The sequence below is a fragment of the Nomascus leucogenys genome, chromosome 7b, assembly GCF_006542625.1.
Source record: "Nomascus leucogenys isolate Asia chromosome 7b, Asia_NLE_v1, whole genome shotgun sequence".
Taxonomy (NCBI): Eukaryota; Metazoa; Chordata; class Mammalia; order Primates; family Hylobatidae; genus Nomascus; species Nomascus leucogenys.
Genome location: NC_044387.1, coordinates 87,178,764 through 87,203,684, shown reverse-complemented (window position 1 = coordinate 87,203,684; position 24,921 = coordinate 87,178,764). Strand labels below are relative to the sequence as shown.

Genomic DNA, 24,921 nt, shown 5'->3' with positions numbered 1-24,921 from the left:
ACAACACACAACACTCCACAGAACAGTAATTCTTGAGGATGTCTTGGGAAATGCTGTAGTAGAGTTGGCTGCCTAATCAGCGTATTTTTCTCAGGATGGCTAGAGACAAATGCATGGTTTCTAGACATAGCATCATCAATTGCACTTGGGGACAAAGGAAACATGTACATTTGGTTTTCCCATCACTTTATGCAATAGGCAAGTATGAGTGATTATTGTCAAGGAAATGTAACATTTAAGATTCCACAAGAAAAACATACAAAGATTTCTAAATGTATATGAAGATTTAAAATATATCTAAAAACATGTATTTGAGAAGAAGAGCTTCTTAATGTTCACAATGCAAGTTTTAGATGGTAACAATTACATCCTGTGACATTGTGATAATGTGCCTCCAGCTCAGGGCTTGTCTACTGTTATGGCCTGAATTGTGTCATATGTTGAATCCCTAACCTCTTCTACCACAAAATGTGACTGTATTTGGTGAAAGGACCTTTAGGAGGTAAATAAGGTAGTATGAGGTCACATAGGTGGGCCCTAATCCAATCTGATTCATGACCTGCAAAGAGGAGAAGATTATCTTCTGCAAGCCAAATAGACACCACAGGACAAAGAAAACCTGCTGACACCTTGGTCTTGGACTGTACCCTCCAGGACTGTGAGAAGATACAGTTGTGTTATTTATCTTTCACCCAGCCTGTGGTACTTTGTTATGGCAGCCCCAGAATTCTGACGTCTTACAAAGCTTATACTTACTAAGAAAGCTTACTACTACTCCTAAGCATGGATTGGGCCAAACCAAGTGAAAGGTCACAGTGCAATGCTGCATTCACCCCTTTGCCAATAAGAAAAAATCTTCGAACCCCCTTCATCCCATAGAAGCTGCTAGTGAACCCCTCTTTCTTTCAGTTTTATTTATTACTGCATGGTTCTGTGGTTTCTTTGAGAATATAGGGTAGCTATTAAAGTTAGAGAAGGCTTGTTCCTCTGACCAACCCTACGGTTAATTTGCATTTAATAAAATAGTAGGAACAATGATGTATACATTCAGATTAATTAGATAAGTATATCTCACTGCTCTTTCCAGAACTACAAATTAGTAATAACTCTAGGCACAGAATTTTAATAGCATTTTGGTTGCATTATTAAATGTCATAGATAAATTTAAGTTTTAGTGTCATGTTCCATTAGTAGAAAAGATCAGCAGATATTTGAAGCCACAAATATATTGATTCAAATGTTTTAGATTAAAAAGTGTGTTGGCACAAGCTAATATTCATTATCTTACTATCCTCAGGACATACATTGATTTATCTATGTTTTGCAGGACATTACATATTCCAACAAAGTTTGTCATCTTTAAGACGTTTGCCTGGAATGCCACTTTTTCACTTGATCTTGTCCCTAGTTGCTCCTGCTTTTTGAGAGACCTTTGTATAACCCCAAATGCCACTGGCTGTCAGAACATAATGAATCATGTATTACTACTGCCCAAATGCCTGCTTGGAGACTCATCTATTCAACTTGTACTCTCTAATGTCTGAACAAAATGCCTTCAGTACAGAACAACTCCATCCTTAGGCTGGTCCTCAAAAGGCAAATTATTTATGAATCGAAGTTTCAGAAATACTTGTGAATATCAATATTCTTTAATGGCTATAGAAATTGTACCTCATGTTTTAATAAAACTGAGTGATCTATAGCAATGCTGAGGACTCATGCTTTTACTTTCAGAATTTATCACTTAAAAATTTTAGTGTGGCTTTAATATAGAGCACACTGAGACTGAAATAATCCTTGGTAAGGAATAATTTTTGAAGATATATGTGCGTGTGTGCTCATGTGTGTGTGCTTTATTTGTCAGCAATTGGAGACCAAGTTATCCGATTTTACACTTTTGTGCAACAGAAACACCACTACCACAGACTCTACTCCAAATCTGTCCCTCTATGACAATTCCTGGAGGAATTTTTAAACTGAACTTTTTAAGAAAGAACATTTAGAATTGCTCAAATCTGCTCTGGAATGAGGCTTATGTTCATTTTACTCTAAAATCGGGCAATTAGTTGTAAGTTGTATACACACACACATACGTATGTGTGCGTGTATGTGTGAACATATTTATTTTACATATATATCCTGCTTTAGATTTTCAGTTCCTCTTCATTTATCAGGCTAACCTTCTAGAATAGTGCTAGGGCTGAACATTTGTGACCCCTTCAAATTCTTACGTTCAAATCCTAATCCCCAAGCTGATGGTACCAGGAGGTGGGACCTATGGGAGGTGAGTAGGTCATAAAGGCTGAGCCCATGTGAATTTGATTAGTACCCTTATAAAGGAGGCCCAAGGGAGCTTGTTAGCCCTTCTGCCATGTGAAAACAGAACAATAAAAAAAATGCTGTCTAGGAAGGGGGCCCTCACCAGACACTGAACCTGCTAAATCTGCCAACACCTTGGCACAGTATGCAAACTCTGAGAAATATATTTCTGTTTATAAGCCACTCAGCCAAAATGACTGTTATTACAGCTGATCAAAAGAATTGCTGTTCATCGGGCCAAAGACAGGCTGATCCTTTTCCCTTCATTCATACTATTCTTGTCCCTTCAATCTTTTCCTAATGTCTTGAGCCTCTGCTTGTTTATTTTCTCACAAAGTCTTTATTCATTGATTTTTACAGACAGAAACTCAAATATACCTGCAAACATTCAGCATCATTTATTTATTAGCCAGAAAATGTTTGCTTATTCTCTAATTTATTTTTTCTCTAATTTATGTGTTCTTGGTGTTTTGTACATGTATTGTCTACCTCAAGGCAGTGATGGATATATTTTTTAATTTTGCTTTGGGAAAAACTTTCTGACTTGGCTCTGTGTCGAAAACATATCTCACAATTGAACAGAATGTAGAAGCTGACATTTACTTTAAAGCTTCGTGAACATATTCCTGGGGGCAATTCAGGAATTTCTCTGCTTCTGGCTTTCTTTCATTGTGCAGTGTCTGCTATTCTGTGGATTACACATTCTACATTTATTTTTAGTGAGATTGTCCTAGATTAATATGTAATTCCTGCCATTTATGCTGCTTTACACTGGAGAACTTTTTCTAACCTTCACTGAGTTGTTTCAATTGCTACATACCTATACTACTTCATTTCTCAACAATTCAATTATTCACAAATTATAAATAAAACAATGCACATTTTAAATATATTTGAAATATTTTCTGGAATTTAAAGTTTGTATATTACAGAAACAAGTTGTCTGTACATACTGAGAGTATTTAAATATTTGTATTATTTGAGCCAGTAACTGAATTTTTAAGGTTTTTCAAAGGAAACACAGTAATAAGATGCAGTAATAATTTGTTGAATAAAAGTTAATCCTGGGTCTTTTTAATAAGCCCATAAACTAGGAACCATTTTCTTGACACAATATTTATTGTGGAAATTTTTAACATGTTATGATATACTCATATAATTGGATTTTTGTATCTACCAGATACAGTCATGTGTTGTTTGATGACAGGAATATATTCCCCTTTTTTTGGTAGTAGGGAAAGACGGTAATTTAAAATAATAGAAATTGTTTTGAATTAGGAGTACCAGATGTGCTACCAAATACCTATGATTTGGACAAAGTAACATGAATTCACTAGCTGATGGTGTTATAAAAGAAGCTAATACCCCAATGTTTGAGTTGATGGGTGTGATCAATAATATATTTTATCATTTGTTATTGTGGGAACATCATAGAGCATAGTTAAACCAATCTACATGATGTAGCTTACTCTACACCTAGTTTATATGGTATAGCCTGTTGCTCCCAGGCCACAAATCTGTACATCATGGTAATGTACTAAATACTGTAGGCAGTTGTAACACAATGGTAAGTACTTGTAAAGCTAAACATATCTAAACATAGAAAAAGTACAGTCAAAATATGGTATAAAAGATTAAAAATGATACATGTATATAGGACATTTACCATGAATGAAGCGTGCATGATGGGAAGTTGCTCATGATGGGAAGTTGCTCATGATGGGAAGTGCATGATGGGAAGCGTGCATGATGGGAAGTATCATTGAGTGAGTGGTGAGTGAATGTGAAGGCCTAAGACACTACTGTAGACTCTAGAGACACTGTACATTTGGGCTATACTAAATATTTAAAAATATTTTCTTTCACTAATCAGAATTAACCTTGGCTACTGTAACTTTTTTACTTTATAAACTTAATTTTTTAACTTTTTGATACCGTATATTTCCTTTAACACACAAACACATTGTGCACTGTACACAAATTTCACTTTTGTTATATCCTTGTACTATAAATATTTTTCTATTTTTTACTTTTTAAACATTTTTTTTTTTATAAACCTAAGACACAAACACACACATTGGCTTAGGCCTACATGGGGTCAGGATCATCAATATCACTGTCTTCCACCTCCACATCTTGTCCCACTGGAAGGTCTTCATAGGAGCTGTTGTCTCCTATTATAACAATGCCTCCTTCTGACATACCTTCTGGTATTCTTCTGGAATATCTCCTGAAGGATCTGACCAAGGCTTTTCTTTAGGAGGTGTCACTCTTTTCAGAAATATGTCTATAATGGTTTTCTTGGTTTATTTCTTTTTTTTTCATCATAGATTTTCTTGTAAGCAGATAATGCACCATGAATATTCCTCTTTATTAATAAGGACCTTCAATTTTGAGGTCCATGTTTTCATACCTTTTTTTTTTTTTTTTGAGACAGAGTCTCGCTCTGTCACCCAGGCTGGATTGCAGTGGCATGATCTCGGCTCACTGCAAGCTCCGCCTCCCAAGTTCAACGCCATTCTCCTGCTTCAGCCTCCTGAGTAGCTGGGACTACAGGCACCCGCCACCACGCCCGGCTAATTTTTTTTGTATTTTTAGTAGAGACAGGGTTTCACCATGTTAGCCAGGATGGTCTCAATCTCCTGACCTTGTGATCCGCCCCCCTCGACCTCCCAAAACGCTGGGATTACAGGCGTGAGCCACCGTGCCCGGCCGTTTTCATACTTTTTAAGGAACTTGTTGAGGTCTGCAAAGCCTTCTGCTAAATCTTTCACTGTGAACTTTCTTGTTGGAGGGTTCCTCTTCTTTTTTCTTCTCAGTTCACTTTTATTTTGCCTCTTTAGCTATGTGTTCCTGCTTCAGTTCCAACAAGTCCCCATTAGTCAGTTTCTCAGGAATGACTTCTAGGGGCTCCTCAGTGTCATCCTCATCTACAAGCAGATTAAAGTTGTTTGCCATCTCAACTACAGGCGTGTTGGTTTTTGCAACCTTTTATTGTTGGAAAATTGTTTGAAATCATGGATGAACCTTTTAAGTATCTTCTTCCTGATGCCATTTATACACTCCTTGGCAACATCACCCTATGCCCAAGCAAAGTCCAGGATACAGTCACAGATGGCATAATCCTTCCAGAGTAGCCTCAGTGTCTTCCGAATGTCTTCCTCGGTTGTAGCAATAGCCTGGGCAAATGTCCTCAGGTATTCGGCCTTCAAAGCTGCTGTTACTCCTTGATCCATTGGTTGGATGAAAAAGGTGATGTTTGGAAGAAAAAATCCTCACTTTGATATTGGGATGAAAGTCACCAATACAAGGAGGCTGTGCAGGAGCATTATCAACAACAAGCCAAATCTTGACAGGTATGCTATTCTTCAAACAGTACTTCTCCATTTTGCTCACGTAGCAACTCAGACGGGCATCTTGGAAGAGGAGCTGGGTCATCCATAAACTATTGCTCCTGTAGTACACAGGCAGTGTGTGTTTATTGATAATAGGCTTGAAAGCCCTGGCATTCTCACTGTGCCAGATCACAAAGGGTTTCAATTTGTAGCCTGCAACATTGCCCCCAAACAAAACTGTTATCCCATCCTTAAAAAATCTTGGCATTAAACTGGCGTTCTTAGGGATGAAAGTTCTTTCAGGCATTTGTTCCCAGAATAGGGAGTTTTCATCCATATTGAAGATTTGCTCACACAAGTATTGTTTTCTGCACAATCAGCTTATCTGATTGTGGAATTACACAATCTGATTTTTGGAAGTTCCCAAAATTCCTCAGCTACTGCTGTCACATCAGTACTTGCATACTCACCACTCACTTTTACATTATATAACGAATAACTATTCATGAATTGTTTAAACCACCCAGAGCTAGCAGTAAATTCCACATTGTAGTTGGATACTGTCTTTTCTTACAATATTGCAAACAAATTTTGCTTTGGTTATAATTATCATGGTGCCGAGAGGGATGTGTTTCTGTGTCTGTTCTTTAATCCAGTTCATAAGAAATTTCTTCATATCTGATATAGGCCATTCTTGAATTTTTCTTAGTCTTGTTGCCTCCAAGAAGCAGATTCTTTAACAGTTTCTGTCACTTCGTTCTTGTTGTTGATCATAGCTATGGTGGAATGGAATATGCCTGCCTGGGGAGCAATAACCATCACTGGTTTTCCACCTTCATAGTTCTTAATCACTTTTCATTTAGTCTCCATGACAGTCACTCTAAGGGGCCTCTTACTGGCAGCATTAGCAGTGGCTTTTGCATTGTTAGGGGCCATGATGAACAAAACAAGAGAATAAATCAACTGAGGTTACACAATCAAGGGATGCAGTAAACACGAGATGTGTGAGGCTTCTGTGGGCTTAACACAGCATACTGTCTTAATGGAAACTTTTTGCTTAGTAAGTAGGATTACACTCTAAAGTACTGATAAAAAGCAGAGTATAATAAAAACATAAATCACTAGCAAAGTTGTTTATTATAATGATCAGGTATTATATACTGTACGTAAGTATATGTATCAGACTTTCTTACCACTGAAGCACAGTAGATTCGTTTACAACAACATCACTACAAACATGAGTGATGTGTTATACTATGACACTATTAGATAATAGGAATGTTTCAGCTCCATTGTAATCTTATGGGAGCAACATTGTATATGATGTTCTTTGTCGCCCGAAACATTGTTATGCAGCATTTGACTGTATTTTGTTTTCAGATATTTTAACGACCTAAAAAATTACCATTTTATAACATAATAAAAATGTATAAAAGTAAATATTGTTTATCTAACATTATTCAAGCTATGTAAAATATGCATAGCAGATATACACAATAAATATTTTATAGTAGCTACTTATTGATTATACTGTTAAATATACTGGTTTATTTTTATTATTGTTAATATACATTATAATCTGCATTTACAAAATTGACATCTCTTACTGTGTACTCAGAAAAAAAGAAGTTTTTAATACTGTTATAAAAAATGTTAAAATATTTCCATCACTCATGTAAAGTAATGTAGAGTTTAAAATTTCTAACAACTAGATGATTCATAAATGGCCTTTCAAATGAAAGAAGGAAACCATCATTATGGAAGATTAGAGCCTAGGAAAAGGAAATAGGGATTCTTGGAAGGATATCATAAACTAAAAGTCACCAAAAAATAAATAAAAAGCCAAAAGAGTTCTTTGAGATTATGTAATTTCTTGTTGTTTACATATTCGTAGCCAGGTTTATCTGAACGTGTGTTGAATAAAAAAGATCAAATAAAGCAAATATCAAAGCTCTGTAAAAAAAAAAAAAAAAAAAGCACTTAGAAGCATTGCACTCCAGCCTGGTGGACAGAATGAACTCCATCTCAAAAAAAAAAAAAAAAAAAAAAAAAAGACATAAAGTTAGAAATCCATGCCACTTAAATTATAAATATTTATTAATTACCTTTTGTACCTGTCCCAGTGAGGTATAAAAATAGAGTTAATTCAAGAATATATGATTATCTGTACTTGAATAATTAAAAGTAGAGTCCAACAAGTAATAAATCCTCCTTACCCCTCTTCAGTCTGAAATAAACATTATGCCATCAGAGCATTTTGTCTTATATTGTCATTTTCATGTCTCTAGGACATCATGGCCCTAGGTAATGGGAGGATTGGAGTTGACACTGAGAGACATGTTCTTTGGACTTTTGTGTAATGGACATATCTTGAAAGAAAATAATTCACCTTGGAGCCAACTTAAGCCTTTTTGCCTTTAGAGTAATTGTATTCTGCCAGATTTTAACTGTACTACACTCATATACAAACCAATCCCATCAGGAAGACCGTCAAAATTCCCAAACATTACATTATTGGAAGGTGGTAGTAGCAAATATTTTTTATTTATGAAGAGTAAGGAATGATGTGTTGCATTTCTTCACCTCAAAGATCAGACTTAGAAAAATCTCTTTACCAAAAATTCGTAAGGGAAAAAATAATAAATTATGCCTGGTATTTTGTGAACTAAATTTACTGAATTCGTTTAAATCACCAATACCTATACCACTTCATTTCATCATCTGTGACATAAAGTATTATTTTTTAACATTAAGCAAAAATGAATGGTGACCTTAGAAGTGCTTTAAAAAACTTTATGAATCAAGCCTAGTAGAGACAGGAGATAGCTTGTTAAATATACTATAGGAACAAAACTTACAAAATTTTCTGAAAGATAATGCACAATAAAATGTGGACTCTGCCTCTGATTTGAAACTTCCCAGAGCATCCCCTCTGCTTGGACCTCCGTATTTACATCTGAGCTTCCTTATTGTGTAACATAATCATAATTAACAACTCATATTGCCAGATATGAGTATATTCATTCTTTAATAAATGCATGTTCTTGATAACTACATTTAAGTATGTGATAATGTGTCTTAGTCAATTTAGTCTACTAAGAATAACAGAATGCCACAGGCTTATAAACAACGGAAATTATTTCTCACAATTATGGAGACTGGAAGTGCAAGATCAGGGCAGCACCAGCAAATTCAGTATCTGATCAAAGCCCGGGTCCTTGTTCATAGATGGCCTTCCTCTTACTATGTTCTGACATGGTGGAAGGGGAGAGGGATCTGAGTGGATTCCATTTTAAAAGAGCACTAATGCCAATTGTGAAGCCTTTGCCCTCATGGCCTCATCACCTCCCAGAGTCCCTATCTTCTAATACCATAACACTGTGGATTAGGTGTTAACATATGAATCTGGGGGAACATGAACATTCAGTTAATACAATGTGAGGGAATGAGGGGACATTTTAAGAGATTTTTGTAATAGGCAGAGAGTTTTGTGCCTATTAAAATGTAAGAACTTATGTAAAAGTTTGAGACCTGAAAAAAATATTTATTGGCTCTCAAATACAACATGAAAATAATAAATAATTACTGTTAATAAATAATTCATTTATTAGTTACAAAATATATCAACTTTATTAATTTTTAAATTTTATATTTATCAAATTTAATTAATTTCAGGAAGTGTATGGTTTCAACTTCCTAATTTGGCAAGAATCCCTGTTTTGGCCAATGGTTTCAGATAAATTATTGCAAATTTTAAAGTAAATCGGTTAATTGTTAGCAAAAGAAAATTAGATTGAAAAAGTATTTAAAATGTTTTCAAAAGTTTTATATATAAAGTATTATTTTTAATAATACTCCAAAACTAAGATGTCCTGAGCTTATGGAAGTTACTGAAATGTTCCTGAAATCTCTCCATCAATTCTCATTGTACATGAACCTTTCTGAATAATAAATGCTAAGAATCTGGGATGTGACTATACAGTATTCCTGTGTAGATATATTACTGATACACTGTTTTTTTGGTAGGAAAAGATGTTAATCTGAAATAATAGAGATCGTTTTAAATTAGGAGTACCAGATGTGCTACCAAATACCTATGATTTGGACAAGGTAACATGAATTCACTAGCTGATGGTGTTATAAAAGAAGCTGATACCCCAATGTTTGAGCTGATGAATATGATCAATAAATGTTCATTGTCTTCTCTTATATCTCACCTCCACAGTGTACATGATGGAGTGCTATGCTGCTAACAAACTTGCTATTAAAAAAGTGCTGAATACACAACATAGCGCAATTTAAATGAATGTGTTTGTATACATGTAGTATACCTGCACGATACATTTTTAAGAAACAGGGTCCAGGCGCGGTGGCTCAGGCCTGTAATCCCAGCACTTTGGGAGGCCGAGGTGGGTGGATCACTGAGGTCAGGAGTTCGAGACAAGCCTAGCTAACATGGTGAAACCCATCTCTACTAAAAATACAAAAATTAGCTGGCCATGGTGGCGGGGGCTTGTAATCCCAGCTACTCGGGAGGCTGAGGCAGGAGAATCGCTTGAACCCGAAAGGCGAAGGTTGCAGTGAGCCGAAATTGCGCTTCTGCATCCCAGCATGGGCGACAAGAGCGAAAATCTGTCTCAAAAAAAAAACAAAAAAAAGTAAAAGAAACAGAATTGCTGGGTCAAGGGTTAGATGCATTTGTAATTGCTTTTTTAATTTTAAAAATTTTTTGTTGACTTTTGAATATTAATACAGCTATATAGTACATAATTCAAAAGGAGAGAGAGATGAATGATAAAAATAAAGCTCTCTCACACCACTTTCTTCCATTAATCCAGTTCCCTTGGTAGTTATGTCTTTATATAAATCCTTCTAGAGATATGGGATGCTTACACAAGTATGTATGCATGTGTAGAATTCCTCTTTTTCAAGTAGGTTTTTGTTTTCTTGTGCCTATCCCTTTAAGGGGAGCAGAAGACCCATGTCAAGAAGGCTTAAACAGAGACACCAGACTAGAGTGTAAGCATTCCTATCAAGAGTACGCTATTTTTTTTGCCTTGTCACCTCAGCCTCAGCCATGGTGGATCTTATCAGTAGAAGTGATGGTTTCTTTGATTTTCACTATAGCTTATTGTTTTCCCTGGATGAAAGATAGCAATGAATTGTGTACATTGCTCTGGTCCCTGGCCAGGAAATCTCAATCTTACTGCCATCTTGCTCTGCACTGAGCACACAGCACACACTCTGTAATTACCCTTCACCAGCTGCCTAGAAATGCCCTTTACCTCTCTCTTCATTAGTTCCTGTGACTCAGACATCCTCCTGTTGATTTTCTCTCTGCCGTATCACATATTGTAGTAGCATCCTGGGCAAAGATTTTATGGATGGTTAGTTTTTCAGATCCTATATGTGTAAACATTTCTTCACCTTACTTTCCCACCTGATTTCTCTTAGAAATATGAAATAATTTTTATGTTGCTATGCTGCCTTTCAATGTTATTTAAATATTGGAAGGCATTTCTGATTCCTTATTCTTTGTATGTAACAATTTTAGTTACCCTCCCCCATGGGAGTTTATAAGATCTTCATTTTGTCTCCAGTGTTCTAAAAATGTCACAATGATTGGCTAATTTGGTCATCCCACCATACCAGGTACTGGGGGATTCCTTTTAATTTAGGAGCTTATTTCCTTTAGAGCAAGCTTGTCCAACTCAGGGCCCACAGGCCACATGTGGCCCAGGACAGCTTTGAATGTGACCCAACACAAATTTGTAAACGTTCTTAAAACATTATGAGATGTTTTTGCAATTTTTTTTTTTTAGCTCATCAGCTATCATTACTGTTAGTGTATTTTATTTGTTGCCTAAAACAGTTCTTCTTCCAATGTGGCCCAGGGAAGCCAAATGATTGGATACCCCTACTTTAGAGCTAGGAAATGGTCTGGGATGGTATTACATCCAATTACATTACATTGTTATTTATGATACATATAATATAATGTATATGGTATATATTAAATGTAATAAAACATACTATAATTGCATAAGTTTTAATCAAATGGACAAATGAGTATTAGCATGAATTACTTGTTAGATGAGGAAACTGCACATTTACAGCATGCATGGAGGATTGGTCTGCAGTAACAACATCCTCTAAACAGTGTAAATTAGTGGCTTTTAAAATATATTTTCAAAATATTTTTACAGTAAATTACTAAATTTGAATACTATATTTTAAGCCAGTCACACACACATAATATATTCTGCTAATTGCTTGTTGCATAAACTATTTTTAAAGAATATAATTATCGATAAATAATGATATCTTTAAAAAACAAAGAGGAAGTTACTTTAGTTCCAAATGTCAAAGTTTGCCAGTACAATCTTTTTCCAATAGAAACATTATAGTACTTTCTTAAATATTTTATAGTTTTTTCCTAATCACAAGTTATATCGCTGTTTCTTTTCTGTACTTAATAAATATATAGCATTAAATCAAATAGGAACGGTATATATTTATAATAGTGCATTCCTACATATACTGAGTATATGAATAAAGAATTATAAATTGTGACATCTTACAAGAGGTATGGCCAACAATAAATGTATAATGATCATTTTGGATTTTCAACCCTTTATTTTCTCTGATTACGTATCACCCCAGCATCAAAAAGTATTTATGACATAAATATTATGACTCAATGTTTGTGGTGTTATCAGTACAAATCCTCCAAGTGCCATATTCTAATGAAGAGTGCAAGTAGAATTCCACTAATAATACTTCTTTATTAAATAAAATGTTTTTGTCATATTACATCTTATTTTGAAGCATGTATTTAACTTTGAAAAAGCTGAAACACAGTCACACCTTTTTCTTTTAGTTGTTGTTACCTTTCAGTTTATTGGACTAATGAGAGAAATAGCACTAACATTATATTAAGGTATTATTCAAGACTTGTGTTGTTTCTCTGTTTTTAGCATGCAGTGACCTGGAGTTCAGGGAAGTGGCAAACAGATTGCGGGACTGGTTCAAGGCCCTTCATGAAAGTGGAAGTCAAAACAAGAAGACAAAAACATTGCTGAGGCCTGAGAGAAGCAGTAAGATTTCTAAATTTGATAATTGCTACTGTATCTGATATGAAGTTTAATGAACCACTTAAAACAAAAACACATATTTCAGTATTTATTCACTGCATATATAATGAATAAAAATCAGAACGTTATTACTTCCAAGCACACCTGTATTATTTTGCAAGGAAATAAGGCATTTGGGACAACTCTGATTGGAGGAAAAGGGAATGTCTCCTCAGAGGGTATTTGGCTTTCAGTAGAATAGAAAGAATGGGAATATTCTTCAGTGTTTTATTAAGGTGGTAAAGAGGAGAACAACACAGAAAATAAAGGTAAAAAACTGGAGTACTTAGATTTTTAAAGAATACAACAGAACTCCCCCATATGGTAGCCTTTCCAAGATTGCTTTGCTGATGTCTCTATTTTGACCCTGTGTGAAATGGATCAGTAGACAAAAGAGGATATCTGCAAATTAAATAAGTAAAACACAGAAGGAAAAAAAAGAGCCATATACCTCTTACAATTTTTTTTTAAATTATCGGTATATAATTCTCTAAAAGTTTTTTTAATTCCTTGGAAATAAGAAATACAAATTGAAATAGGTTACTTGTTATGAATAATTTTATAAACTTTTCATTTTATATTATTTTCATTTGCATAAAAATGTGTTTATTATTTAATGCATGTAAAAGGATATCGAAACACGGGCTGAATCTTTCAAAGATTGAAGCATGTGGTCCAAAACACAAGAAAAGGGGAAGGAGTAGCAATTACAAGCCACATCTCTTGGCTGACAAAGAAGAGCCAGATGTGTGACATTCATCGCCTATCCTGATGTGACCCATCCACTCTCACCTGCGACCCTTAAAGTGCAGTTTCTAACAAAATGATGTAGTAAGATAATCCTCTATAGATTCCTAAATGCCTTATTTATTTTTCTCACATTAAGGAATTTTCTACAATGTCAATCTATTGTAGTTACGAATCTAATTTACATATTGAAATAATTTAATGCAGAAATGCAATTAAGCCATTACTTTTAGATTAGTAATTGTCTTTGAATGCATAACGACTATCTGTATATTTCTTTTTATGAATTTCACGAAGAAATTGTAGTATTTTTCATTTCCTATAGAAGAGTTCCTCAGACCTATCTCTGGATTTATCGGTTAATTTTTTGGCAAATGTAAATATTTTAATGCCTTTTAGCTGGAACTTGCCTAATAGAAATAATGATTCAGTATATTTGCCTCTGTATTTATGAAGAAAAGATGTCTGGAGTGGGGAGAAAGTTTCTTCCACATGCTTACATTTTGATTTTTTTAAGATTCATATTCACACCTGTTTTTAAAATTCATATCCACTCCCAATATTCATAGTTGAACATTTTTATTGCTTGCTCTAAAATTTATCCTTTAACCTAAGCTCGAGTTCAGACTGATGCACCCTTCCAGATATGGAGATAATGAACAACATTTGCAACACTCAGCAAGGTGCCTGGGTAATTGTACACATTCACAAATACTTTCCTTTCTAGCTTTTTCTGTCAATAAATTCCATGTGTCAATAAATTCCATGAGACTCTCCAAGGATAGTAGATTAATTATAAGAAACTTCTTTAGAGTTGAATATCTTTGGACAAGATAGGAAAAAGTAGGTCACGGGATTATGTATACTGCTTGAAGGAGTCAGAGGCCAGCTAGAAAAAAATTTCCAAAGACAAGTTATCCATTAGAATAGGTATGACAAATCCACAGACAAGAAATGGCTGGCTCCCTCAGCTCCTCAGATCTGTGCACCCTATGGCTGAATCCTTCTTTGGCTCAATCTTATTTAATTTGTGAACCAACCCTCCAATATCAGACTCCCATCTCTTTTCTAATTTTATTTTCCCTGCAGAGCATTTATCAGATCTAATATAGTGGTAATCTACTTGTTTATTTAAATGTCTCTCTCTCTCTCTCCCAACCAGACTACTTAAACTCAATGTAGTAAGAGGTCTTTATTCACCGCTGTATTTCCAGAATCTAGGATAGAGTTTGACATATAGTATTCACTAAATAAAACTGAAAGGAGTTAATGAATGAATGAAGCAAAGAAGCAATCAATATACTACATTGTGTACCCATAGCATAGTTTAGTCACTCAATTAGTGCCCTAGGAATGATTATTGATAATATTCATTATTTTCATCATGACAGTTATTACTGTAGTCAATTTTTATGCTTTTATTTCTATGAGAAAGATTACAAGCAGTGGAAGCAATGAGTCAAAATGTGCATGCATTTTAAATTACTTAAGATAATAGATATTGCCAGACTGCTTTGTAAAAAGCTTAACGGCATTTTGCATTTTTATCAGCAAGACATCGGAGTTAACTTTTCCCTGCATCCCTAATAGCAAAAAATATTACCATTCATTTTAACTTTTCCATTCTGATGAATATGCCATTATATTTCACTGTTAATTTTTTTTTATTAGTAGTGAATTTGAACATAATATGCCATTATATTTAATTGTTAATTATTTTCTTTATTAGTAGTGAATTTGAACATTAAAAAATGGGGGGAAACTAATCTGATATTAACGTTATCACCCCTACATTCCATTTTATCACATTTGTTTAATATCTTTGTTAAAAACTTTGATCAGCTTTTCTTTATTATATTCATTTAAGTGTCTTTCTTGTGAAAACCCATAGTTTGGTTTTGATTTTTTAATATGACAGTGAGCAAACGTTGGGGTGTTTTTGTTTTTGATTTTTTTCTTTTTTTGAGACAGCATTTCGCTCTTGTTGCCCAGGCTAGAGTGCAATGGCGTGATCTCGGCTCATCGCAACCTCTCCCTCCAGTGTTCAGGCGATTCTCCTACCTTAGCCTCTGGAGTAGCTGGGATTACAGGCATGCTTCACCACGCCCGGGTAATTTTGTATTTTTAGTAGAGACGGGGTTTCTCCATGTTGGTCAGGCTGGTTTCGAACTCCTGACCACAGGTGATCTGCCCACCTCAGCTTCCCAAAGTGGTGGGATTACAGGGGTGAGCCACCACACCCGGCAAGTTTTTGTATTTTTAATAATTAAGGATGTGGTTAAGTCAACAAGGCAGAAAAAAATATTCTGATAAGATATAGAATGTTTGTCTTCAGGCATTTTATACTGAAGCCAAATAAAAATGTATTTTACAATCTCTTATTTATAGCGGACAAAAAATCCAATAACATTTTGTCATTTCAATAAAGAGAGAAAAATCAAATTTTAGTTTTGCATCCGTATAATATTTGATATTATTGTTAAAAATCTTATAAGAAATCTTTTAAAAATTAGCCAACATTGATGATGAAAAAATGTTTTTCATGAATCTTTTATACTTTTTACATTTTATTCATTTTTTACACATTTTTAGGATGATTAGTCATTTTCTATTAAGATGGCACTATATTTTTTTTAAATGTCTTGTATATCTTGTTTACAAAGTTGCCTTATGTCAAGATTTTTCCTAAGAAAATCATTTATAATTTTTTGTTATAATAATTTTCACTTTATAGCTATAATTATGAGGTGGATAATTGTAAGGTTTGTCAGCATTTTGTAGTAAATAAGCAGATATTATGAATATAAATTTTATACATTTTTAATATCCATATACTTCTTTATAGTATATCATTTTAATGTGGCAAGAATGAACATGTTTATTAACAGAGCCAAGTATATACAGCTTTTCTAAACTATAAAAACAAGAGATAAAAAGCATATAAATTACAAAGCATGCTTTTGTGTTTCATCTTTTTAAAAATGATCTAGATATTAGATTAGATATGAAGGAATACCTATTAACTAACTTAATCTAATATACATCTATTTTAAATTACCAAAAGTTATTGGAGATGTTTTTAAGTTGGCTTTATTAAAAAACATAATTACTGTTGAAATAAAGCTTGTCATCTACATGATTTAATTTGGTTAAAAACAAATTTATGGTTTCTGGGTTTGTTTGTTTGTTTTTTTTTTAAATGGAGTCTCACTCTGTTGCCCAGGCTGGACTGCAGTGGTGCCATCTCAGCTCACTGCAACCTCCGCCTCCTGGATTCAAGCAATTATCCTGCCTCAGCTTCACAAGTAGCTGGGATTACTGGTGTGTGCCACCACACCAGCTAACTTTTGTATTTTTAGTGGAGACGGGGTTTCACCATGTTGGCCAGGCCAGTCTCAAACTCCTGACCTCAGGTGATCCGCCCACCTCAGCCTCCCCAAGTGCTGGGATTACAGGTATGAGCCACTGCTCCCGGCCAAATTTATGGTTTTTATAATCTCAAACACTTAGTAGATATAATGCTAACAATTGCATCCGTATACCTATATATGTTTAGGAAAAATATATCCAAATAGAATAATAATGTAAGCTATGTTACATTTAATGCTGGTAACACTAGAATCATAGCTATGTTTTATTAAATAATACAAAACCAGTCATTTTTGCCAGTCTTTTTAAAATTATGTGAATTGAATTTTTAAAACAGTTTTTCTTAGTAACCCTATGCCTAACCATTCCATTTTCATGTAGAAAACGTGACAGTAGGCCTGCATAGTAGTATATAAAAATGCTTGTTTGTGTTTTTTATTGAATGTTGTTTATTTTATTATTTTACTTAATTTTAAAATTATTTGTTATTGATGCTCAGTGAATAGAACTATATATTCTTGAATAGTAATTAAAATCAGAAAATTAACCAAATCACCTGTTTCTTCTAACAGCAATCTCTATTTTTATTAGTTATTACTTACAAAGTATTTTGTGCTTGTTTATATTTAGTGTCAAAATAGTGATATTATGTGCAAACATGCAAAAGAGGGCCAAATCACACGTTTTTGTGGTTGTGCAAAGAAGAATGCTTAAATGCTAATATCTATTGTTTAATGTGTACAATATTACCTTTGACTTAGATCTTTGCCTTTTGATGAATCTGTATCTCCAATTACATTTAAATTATTAATGTAATGTTCATTAAAATGGTCACTTTTTACTATCTAGAAATACCATACAGCTTGTTTTCTATAATATTAGAATATGTGTGAATAGAATATATAGTTTCTTAAAAACTAATTCTCAATATTTACGTCTGTTTGGTCTAACTTTAAAGACTAGCATACAAGTGGAAAGTTAATGAATGACTTCAAGAGGTGCATCTGAGCTGGTGCTGAGCTGCTTGGCACACAGGAGGAGAAAGCAGAAAGGATGCTAGCATGTGTCTTCTTTGTCAATACTTTATCTCCTTAAGTAATCTGAAAATTTCAGCACTCTGTCTCACTGCAAAGTCTTAGATACGTGATCTTTTCCAACCCCAAACACAGGGCAATAAAGGCCATAGGTACAATCCAATAAAGTTGGCTGGAAATAGTGGCCACAACAAGGGCCAATGCTTTGCCAAACATTGTTGAGCATGATTGCAAATATTAAGTTGAACCTTATGAAACTACCAATTTTGGAACTACAAAACGATAGTTTTTAGAGGTCAACCTGATATAAGTCATCTAAGAATTGACTACTTGTTATATTTAAGTTAGTCTAGACTTTAACCTATTTTCTTTCCCTGAGTAGTAACACATACCTTTTATTTGTGTTTAATTTCCCAGTTGTGTTATGATAGGTAAGAATACAAATTAAGCCATAATATTTTTTTCTCTTTTATCCTAATCTCATGATCCAGGATCATAATCTCGTTCTTAGTATTTATGTCTAACTGCATGGCAGCTAATGATCTATAGGCTGAGTGCAGAAGGGTAGCATACTCTCTAACTTCATTTGTTTCCTAATCATAAGCCAGATTGCTAAAAACTGTGAGTACAGATTACTCTTAGGGACTAACCATTGCCTGCTGACTTCTCTGTGACTTCCAGAAAGTGTTATAGAATTTTTGATTAATATAATTTCTCATAGTAAAGGCACATCCTTCATATTTGCCTCTTACTTGTCCTAGGACACTCTTCCCCCAGGTATCTGTGTGGCTCACTCCCTCACTTCATCCAGCTTGTTGCCCAAGCATTCCTCACTAGGTGCCTTCCCTTCCACCGCATCTAAAATAGCAACAGCACCCCAGAGCATTCACCTCCTGTTTGTGCTGCTTCATTATTCTTTCTAGCAAACATTGCTACCTGATATATAAATGTTTACTAATTTATTTTCTCTCTCTTCCAAATAAAATATAAGCACTCTAAGGTCAATAGTTTTCCACTGTAGAAACTGCAGGCACTAGAAAAGGCCTTGGCATATGGTAGGGACTTAGTAACAATTTGTTAAATGAATAGACCAAAAAGTCTAATCACAAATTGTTACCTAGACAATGTCCTAACTTCAGAAGAGTGATAAATTAGCCTGTAGCTGCTTGCTTATATTTGCTACATAACATAGTTTCCAAAAGGGCAAGATTCTGATGATAGCAGAATTGGATTAAAAGGGTAAAAGCTTAGTGAAATTTAAATGGAAAGATATTTTGCTTTTTCAAAAAAGTCAATGAACCTTGAAAGTGGAATATAGTTTTATAAAGAAAGGGGTATTTTCTAGCCTCACATACCATCAAATCAATTTGCTATATATTTTGCATGAGTTAACATTTAAAATATAATGAAATATAGTCTTTTTAGTAGCTATTTTAGTAATTATACTTAACTCTTAAACACATTATGATAGTAACCTGAGATTTTAATCAACCAAATTGTATTACAGCATATGCATAAAGAATTCCACAGTCATTATTCAAGAATTGTATTTTACTTGAATCTTGGACAGTGTAAATATTTCATAGCTAAATGATTTGAGTGGACAAAATGGTCAAAAATGTCATAGCTTTAAAAAAATGGAGTTTATACAGTCTGTCATTATTTTTTAACAACCAACACCTAATTTTTATTTTATTAAGTCAGGCTTCTTGAATATATTTTGTTTGGATTTACTTTAGAGCTATCACTGAAAAACAAAGGAATGATCATAGAAAAGTAACTAAGATGGTAAAAATCTTAAAATGTGTTTTACGCTAAGAAGTTGAAGGAAATGCAGCTATTTAGCCTCTCGTCCTATTATCATTAGCATGAAAATGCTTGGTGATGCTTTATTCAATAAGAATAGGTTGTGCCTATTATTATCAAGATAACTTGATTTTGTTTTATTATTTAAATCTCCAAAAATTGCATAGCAGAAATACTATACCCAGGCTTTTAAAAATATGGCTGCAATCGAGAATATATGGTTCTTGAAAGTGACATTGTACTAATTTTCCCTTTAACAATTTGGAGAGCATCAGGACATTAGCATCCTATGCAAATCCCCAGATTAGCAGAGTCTGACTCAGATTAAGATAATGTCTTCTCTCTGCTTTCCTACACTCCAAATGTTCTCCTCAGTCAGAGAAAATGATAGAATTACTTAAACCTCCAGGGTAAATGAATACATTCTAATTTCTTACCAAGATATTGCTCACTTTATGTCATGCTGTCTTCACATTAAGAGAAAGACTGAATTTGGAATCAGATGGTTTAAAACAATGCCACATTTTAATGTAATTAGGAGTCTTCTAGGTATAGCAGGAGACTTCATCTTTTGAAAACAAAATATTTGAGAAGATTAGATAAATTTTCTTAAGTAATAAAATGAGAGATCCAGATTATTGCTTATTTTGGTTCTAATTATTGAGACATCTGGCATTTTATTCTCTTTTATTCTGTAGACTCTTAACTCCTTATAATAAAATTTAATTATATGCTTAAGTATTACAAAGGTATTGTCTTAAGATTTGCATATTTTAATTTTGCTGAAATTATACTATTCATATATAGCTAAATTAATGTAACCACATTTAGTTTAAAAGTATTGCTATAAAATAAAAGTACTAAGTGATTGATGTACTGCGTAAAATTATTTTGTTACATTATCGTGTCCTGAGAAATTACTGCATTGGATCTGCTAGGAACCAAACTTTTGGTTATCCTTTATTCTTTAGGAATTGTATTATTCCAAACAATGGCAATTGCTATCAGCATTGGCTATTTTTTAACATTTCTCAGTGGGTGAATGAAATGTTGTCAACTTTATTACATTCTGTTTTCAATAATGCATATATTTAATTTCAAAATAAAGCCATGTAGGGTGTTCAAGCAATTTTAGCCAGTCATCTGAACTATCAGAACTTATTCAAAATGAAACAAATCCCCCCCCAAAAGAAAACAATTAAGAGGTAAAGAAATCTGCAGAAAAATAAAACAAAACAGAAAATTTTATGCTACTACATGTATTTAGTCAATTATAGTCAATTATAAACATTATTCCTGTTAAACTTTACTCCAATGCCAGTTAAGTAATACATAAAATCCTTGAATGTTTGCAAAATAGGTGTCTTGAAAGCATCAAGAAGTGATAGTTAAAATCAACAGAAAAAGTATACATAAAAACAAGTAAAATAACTTAAAAAAAAATTATTTGGGGTTGTTTAATGAGAAAACAAATGACTCTATATACCACTGCAGTCCTTGAACCATATGCTAGCCAATACAAAAGGCATTAATTTTATGATGATTCATTTGAGACATTAACGAGTGTTAAATGATTTTCAACATATCACAGCAAGGAAGAATCCATATAACATTGTATATTTTCCATTTTCTTTATTTTTATATTTCGTATTTTGATTGCACAAGTAATGCATGCTTATTTTTTAAAAATAACACGTGGAGGTATTTTAACAGAATATCTTTTCACCAACTCCATTCATTCCCTTTTTTCATGAGGTAGAAAAGGTTAGCAGCCTGAGTTATATGATTTTCCAATACTTCTTTCTTTTTTTTTTTTTAGACAGAGTCTCGTTCTGTTGCCCATGCTGGAGTGCAGTGACATGATCTCAGCTCACTGCAACCACCACCTCCCAGGTTCAAGCAACTCTCCTGCCTCACCCTCCCAAGTAGCTGGGATTACAGGCATGCGCCACCATACCTGGCTAAATTTTGTATTTTTAGTGAGACAGGGTTTTGCCATGTTGGCCAGGCTGGTCTTGAAATCCTTACCTCAAGTGATGCACTCACCTCGGCCTCCCAAAGTTCTGGGATTACAGGAGGGGGCCACCATGTCCCACCAAATCTGCTTCATTTTCATACAAAGATAGGTACTTACATAAACAGACCTATTTTTAACAAATATAAGCTCATACTACGCACAGTATGTGCCAGCTTGCTTATTACTACTGTTTATTTTAACCTTTTAACACTTCATTGTGTTGCAAATATTTTCTCACTACATCCTTTCTATTTTGACTTTTGAATATCTCTTAGTACATGTTCTTTAAGAAAGTCTTTCTCACAAAAATACTGATTTGTATATTCTCCTAATGTATATATTTTTTGCACTTAAATCTTTAAACCTATTTACAATTTATTAATGTGAGCTCAGATTCTGGCAATAAATTATGTACCCTTATTGAATTAAAAATAATATATTTACAGCTAATTTATGTTTATTCTTATGCTTGAATTTTCTTTTTAAATGCTACCTATTTTTTCATATTTCTTTGTTATTGATTTCTACTGTAATTCTGGTTAGTTTTAGTATCAGACTTTGAATGATTTTAGTTCTTTAAATTTGTCGAGGTCTATTTTATGGCTCAGAATATGTCCCATCTGCACCTAAAAGGAACATGTATTCTGTTATTATTTCTTGGACTATTCTGTCAATATAAATTATGTCAAGTTTGTCGACAATGATTTTCAGCTCTATATCCTTACTCTTTTTCTATCTACTTACTTTAGTGAGTACTTTTAGAACAGTGTTGACATTTTCAGATGTAATTGTCTATTTCTCTGTTCAGTTCTATTCGATTTTTTTCTCAGGTATTCTGAAGACTCTTTTAAGATACATTATATATTTGGGGCTACTATGTCTTCTTGTTGAACTCTTTATCATTATGTGATGTATGTTGGTTAATGGGTACAAAAACACAAATAAAAAGTAATAAGATCTCATGTTTGATAGCACAGTGGAGGAACTATAGTAAACTGTAATTTATTGTATGTTTCAAAATAACTAGAGAAGAGGACTTGGAATGTTCCCAAAACAAAGAAGTGATAAATGTTTGAGATGACGGATACTCCAATTACCCTGATTTGGTCATTATTTGTTGTATATTTGTATCCAAATATCATATATACCCATAAATGTATAAAGATATTATATATCCATAAAACTTAAAAAAATTCATCTTTCTTTTTTAAAATATATTTTCACTGGGTAAAGTATACTGGGTTGAGAGCTTTGTGTTTTATTTTGTTTCAGCATGTTACCCCTGTCATGCCACTGTTTCTGGCTTGTGGGTTTCAGCTGACAAATCCACTATTTACTACGCTGGTGAAATATGTATCTATTTTAGAGATGTTTCTCCTCATCACTCTTTAAACAGTTTGACTATGGTGCATCTAGATTTTGTTTGTATATCTGTTTGTTTGATTGGTTGGTGTTTATTCTGTTTAGTGTTCTCTAAGATTCTTATCTCTGTGGTTTGATGTATTTCATTAATTTTGGAGAATTCTAAATTAATCATTGAAGTATTCTTCGACCCCATTTTTCTCTCTTTCTTCTTCTTCTGATATTTTAATTACTTCTCTCTTAGATCGTTTGATAATAACCATAGCTCTATTATGTTCTGTTTTCCTCCTACTCCTTTTCACCTTCTTCTTCCTACTCCTTTGTCTTCTCTCTTCCTCCTCCTCCTCCTCCTCTGTTTTCTTTTATTCTCTTTCTACTTATCATCCTCTGCCTCCTCCTCCCAAACAACTCTATTTGTTTCTTTCCTATAGTTTCCATCTGTAGTTTTAACACAAGTGTTCGCCATTTATACTACAGCCTTTAACCTATTAATCATTGTAATTTTAAATTATTTCTCTGATTATGTCCACATCTGTTATTTCTAATCTGGTGCTACCGAGTGCTTTGTCTCTTGGCAGTGTTTATTGTTGGTTTATTTTCTTCCTTTTATACATGTCTCTATCTTTTTGGTTAAAACTGGATATATTGTGTAGAACAGTAGAGATGGATGTAAATAACATTTGTGCCTGGAAATAGTGATGCCTCTTCTTTTGCATGGCTTTTAGTACAGCAGTTGAGCCAGTCTATTCTGATAATTAAGCTAAGTTTTGGCTTTGGTTTTATTCTTGTTATCCTCAGTGCATCTCGGGCTTCAAGTAACTATAGAATTGACTTGTGCTTAGCATGGGACTGGCTTGCCACAGCCTTTTTCTCCATTTGTTTCTTGATTTTTCCTTTGCAACTGAGGCTCAGAGAGGGTCCCCCTTCTTGATTGTACCCCTCCACCATTGATAGAAGGTTGGCACTTCTTAAGCAACATTTGCTACTCTGGTAGTGGGAGCACTCCTTCATATTTTTGTTAAGCTACAAAGAACTCAAACAAATTTATAAGAATAAAACAAAGAACCCCATCGAAAAGTAGGTAAAGGATATGAACAGACATTTCTCAAAAGAAGACATTTACGCAGCCAACAGACACATGAAAAAATGCTCATCATCACTGGACATCAGAGAAATGCAAATCAAAACCACAAAGAGGTACCATCTCACACCAGTTAGAATGGCGATCATTAAAAAGTCAGGAAACAACAGGTGCTGGAGAGGTTGTGGAGAAATAGGAATGCTTTTACACTGTTGGTGGGACTGTAAACTAGTTCAATCATTGTGGAAGACAGTGTGGTGATTCCTCAAGGATCTAGAACTAGAAATACCATTTGACCCAGCCACCCCATTACTGGGTATATACCCAAAGGATTATAAATCATGCTGCTATAAAGGCACATGCACATGTATGTTTATTGCAGCACTATTCACAATAGCAAAGACTTGGAACCAACCCAAATGTCCATCAATATAGACTGAGCTAAGAAAATGTGGCACATATACACCATGGAATACTATGCAGCCATAAAAAAGGATGAGTTCATGTCCTTTGTAGGGACATGGATGAAGGTGGAAACCATCATTCTCAGCAACTATCGCAAGGACAAAAAACCAAACACCGCATGTTCTCACTCATAGGTGGGAATTGAACAATGAGAACACTTGGACACAGGAAGGGGAACATCACACACTGGGGCCTGTTGAGGGGTTGGGGGAGGGGGGAGGGAAAGCATTAGGAGATATACCTAATGCTAAAT

The 24,921-nt window shown here is 34.0% G+C and overlaps 1 protein-coding gene across 7 annotated transcripts in view; it reads left to right on the top strand.

Moving 5' to 3' along the window:
• The window catches only part of SPOCK3 (SPARC (osteonectin), cwcv and kazal like domains proteoglycan 3), a 480,219-nt gene that overhangs the window by 434,920 nt on the left and 20,378 nt on the right, over window positions 1–24,921 (top strand). For all 7 annotated transcript variants that reach the window (XM_030816303.1, XM_030816304.1, XM_030816301.1 and 4 more), the window contains one exon: window positions 12,632–12,751. In XM_030816303.1, coding sequence (XP_030672163.1) covers window positions 12,632–12,751 — 120 coding nt within the window. The remainder of the gene's footprint in view (window positions 1–12,631; window positions 12,752–24,921) is intronic.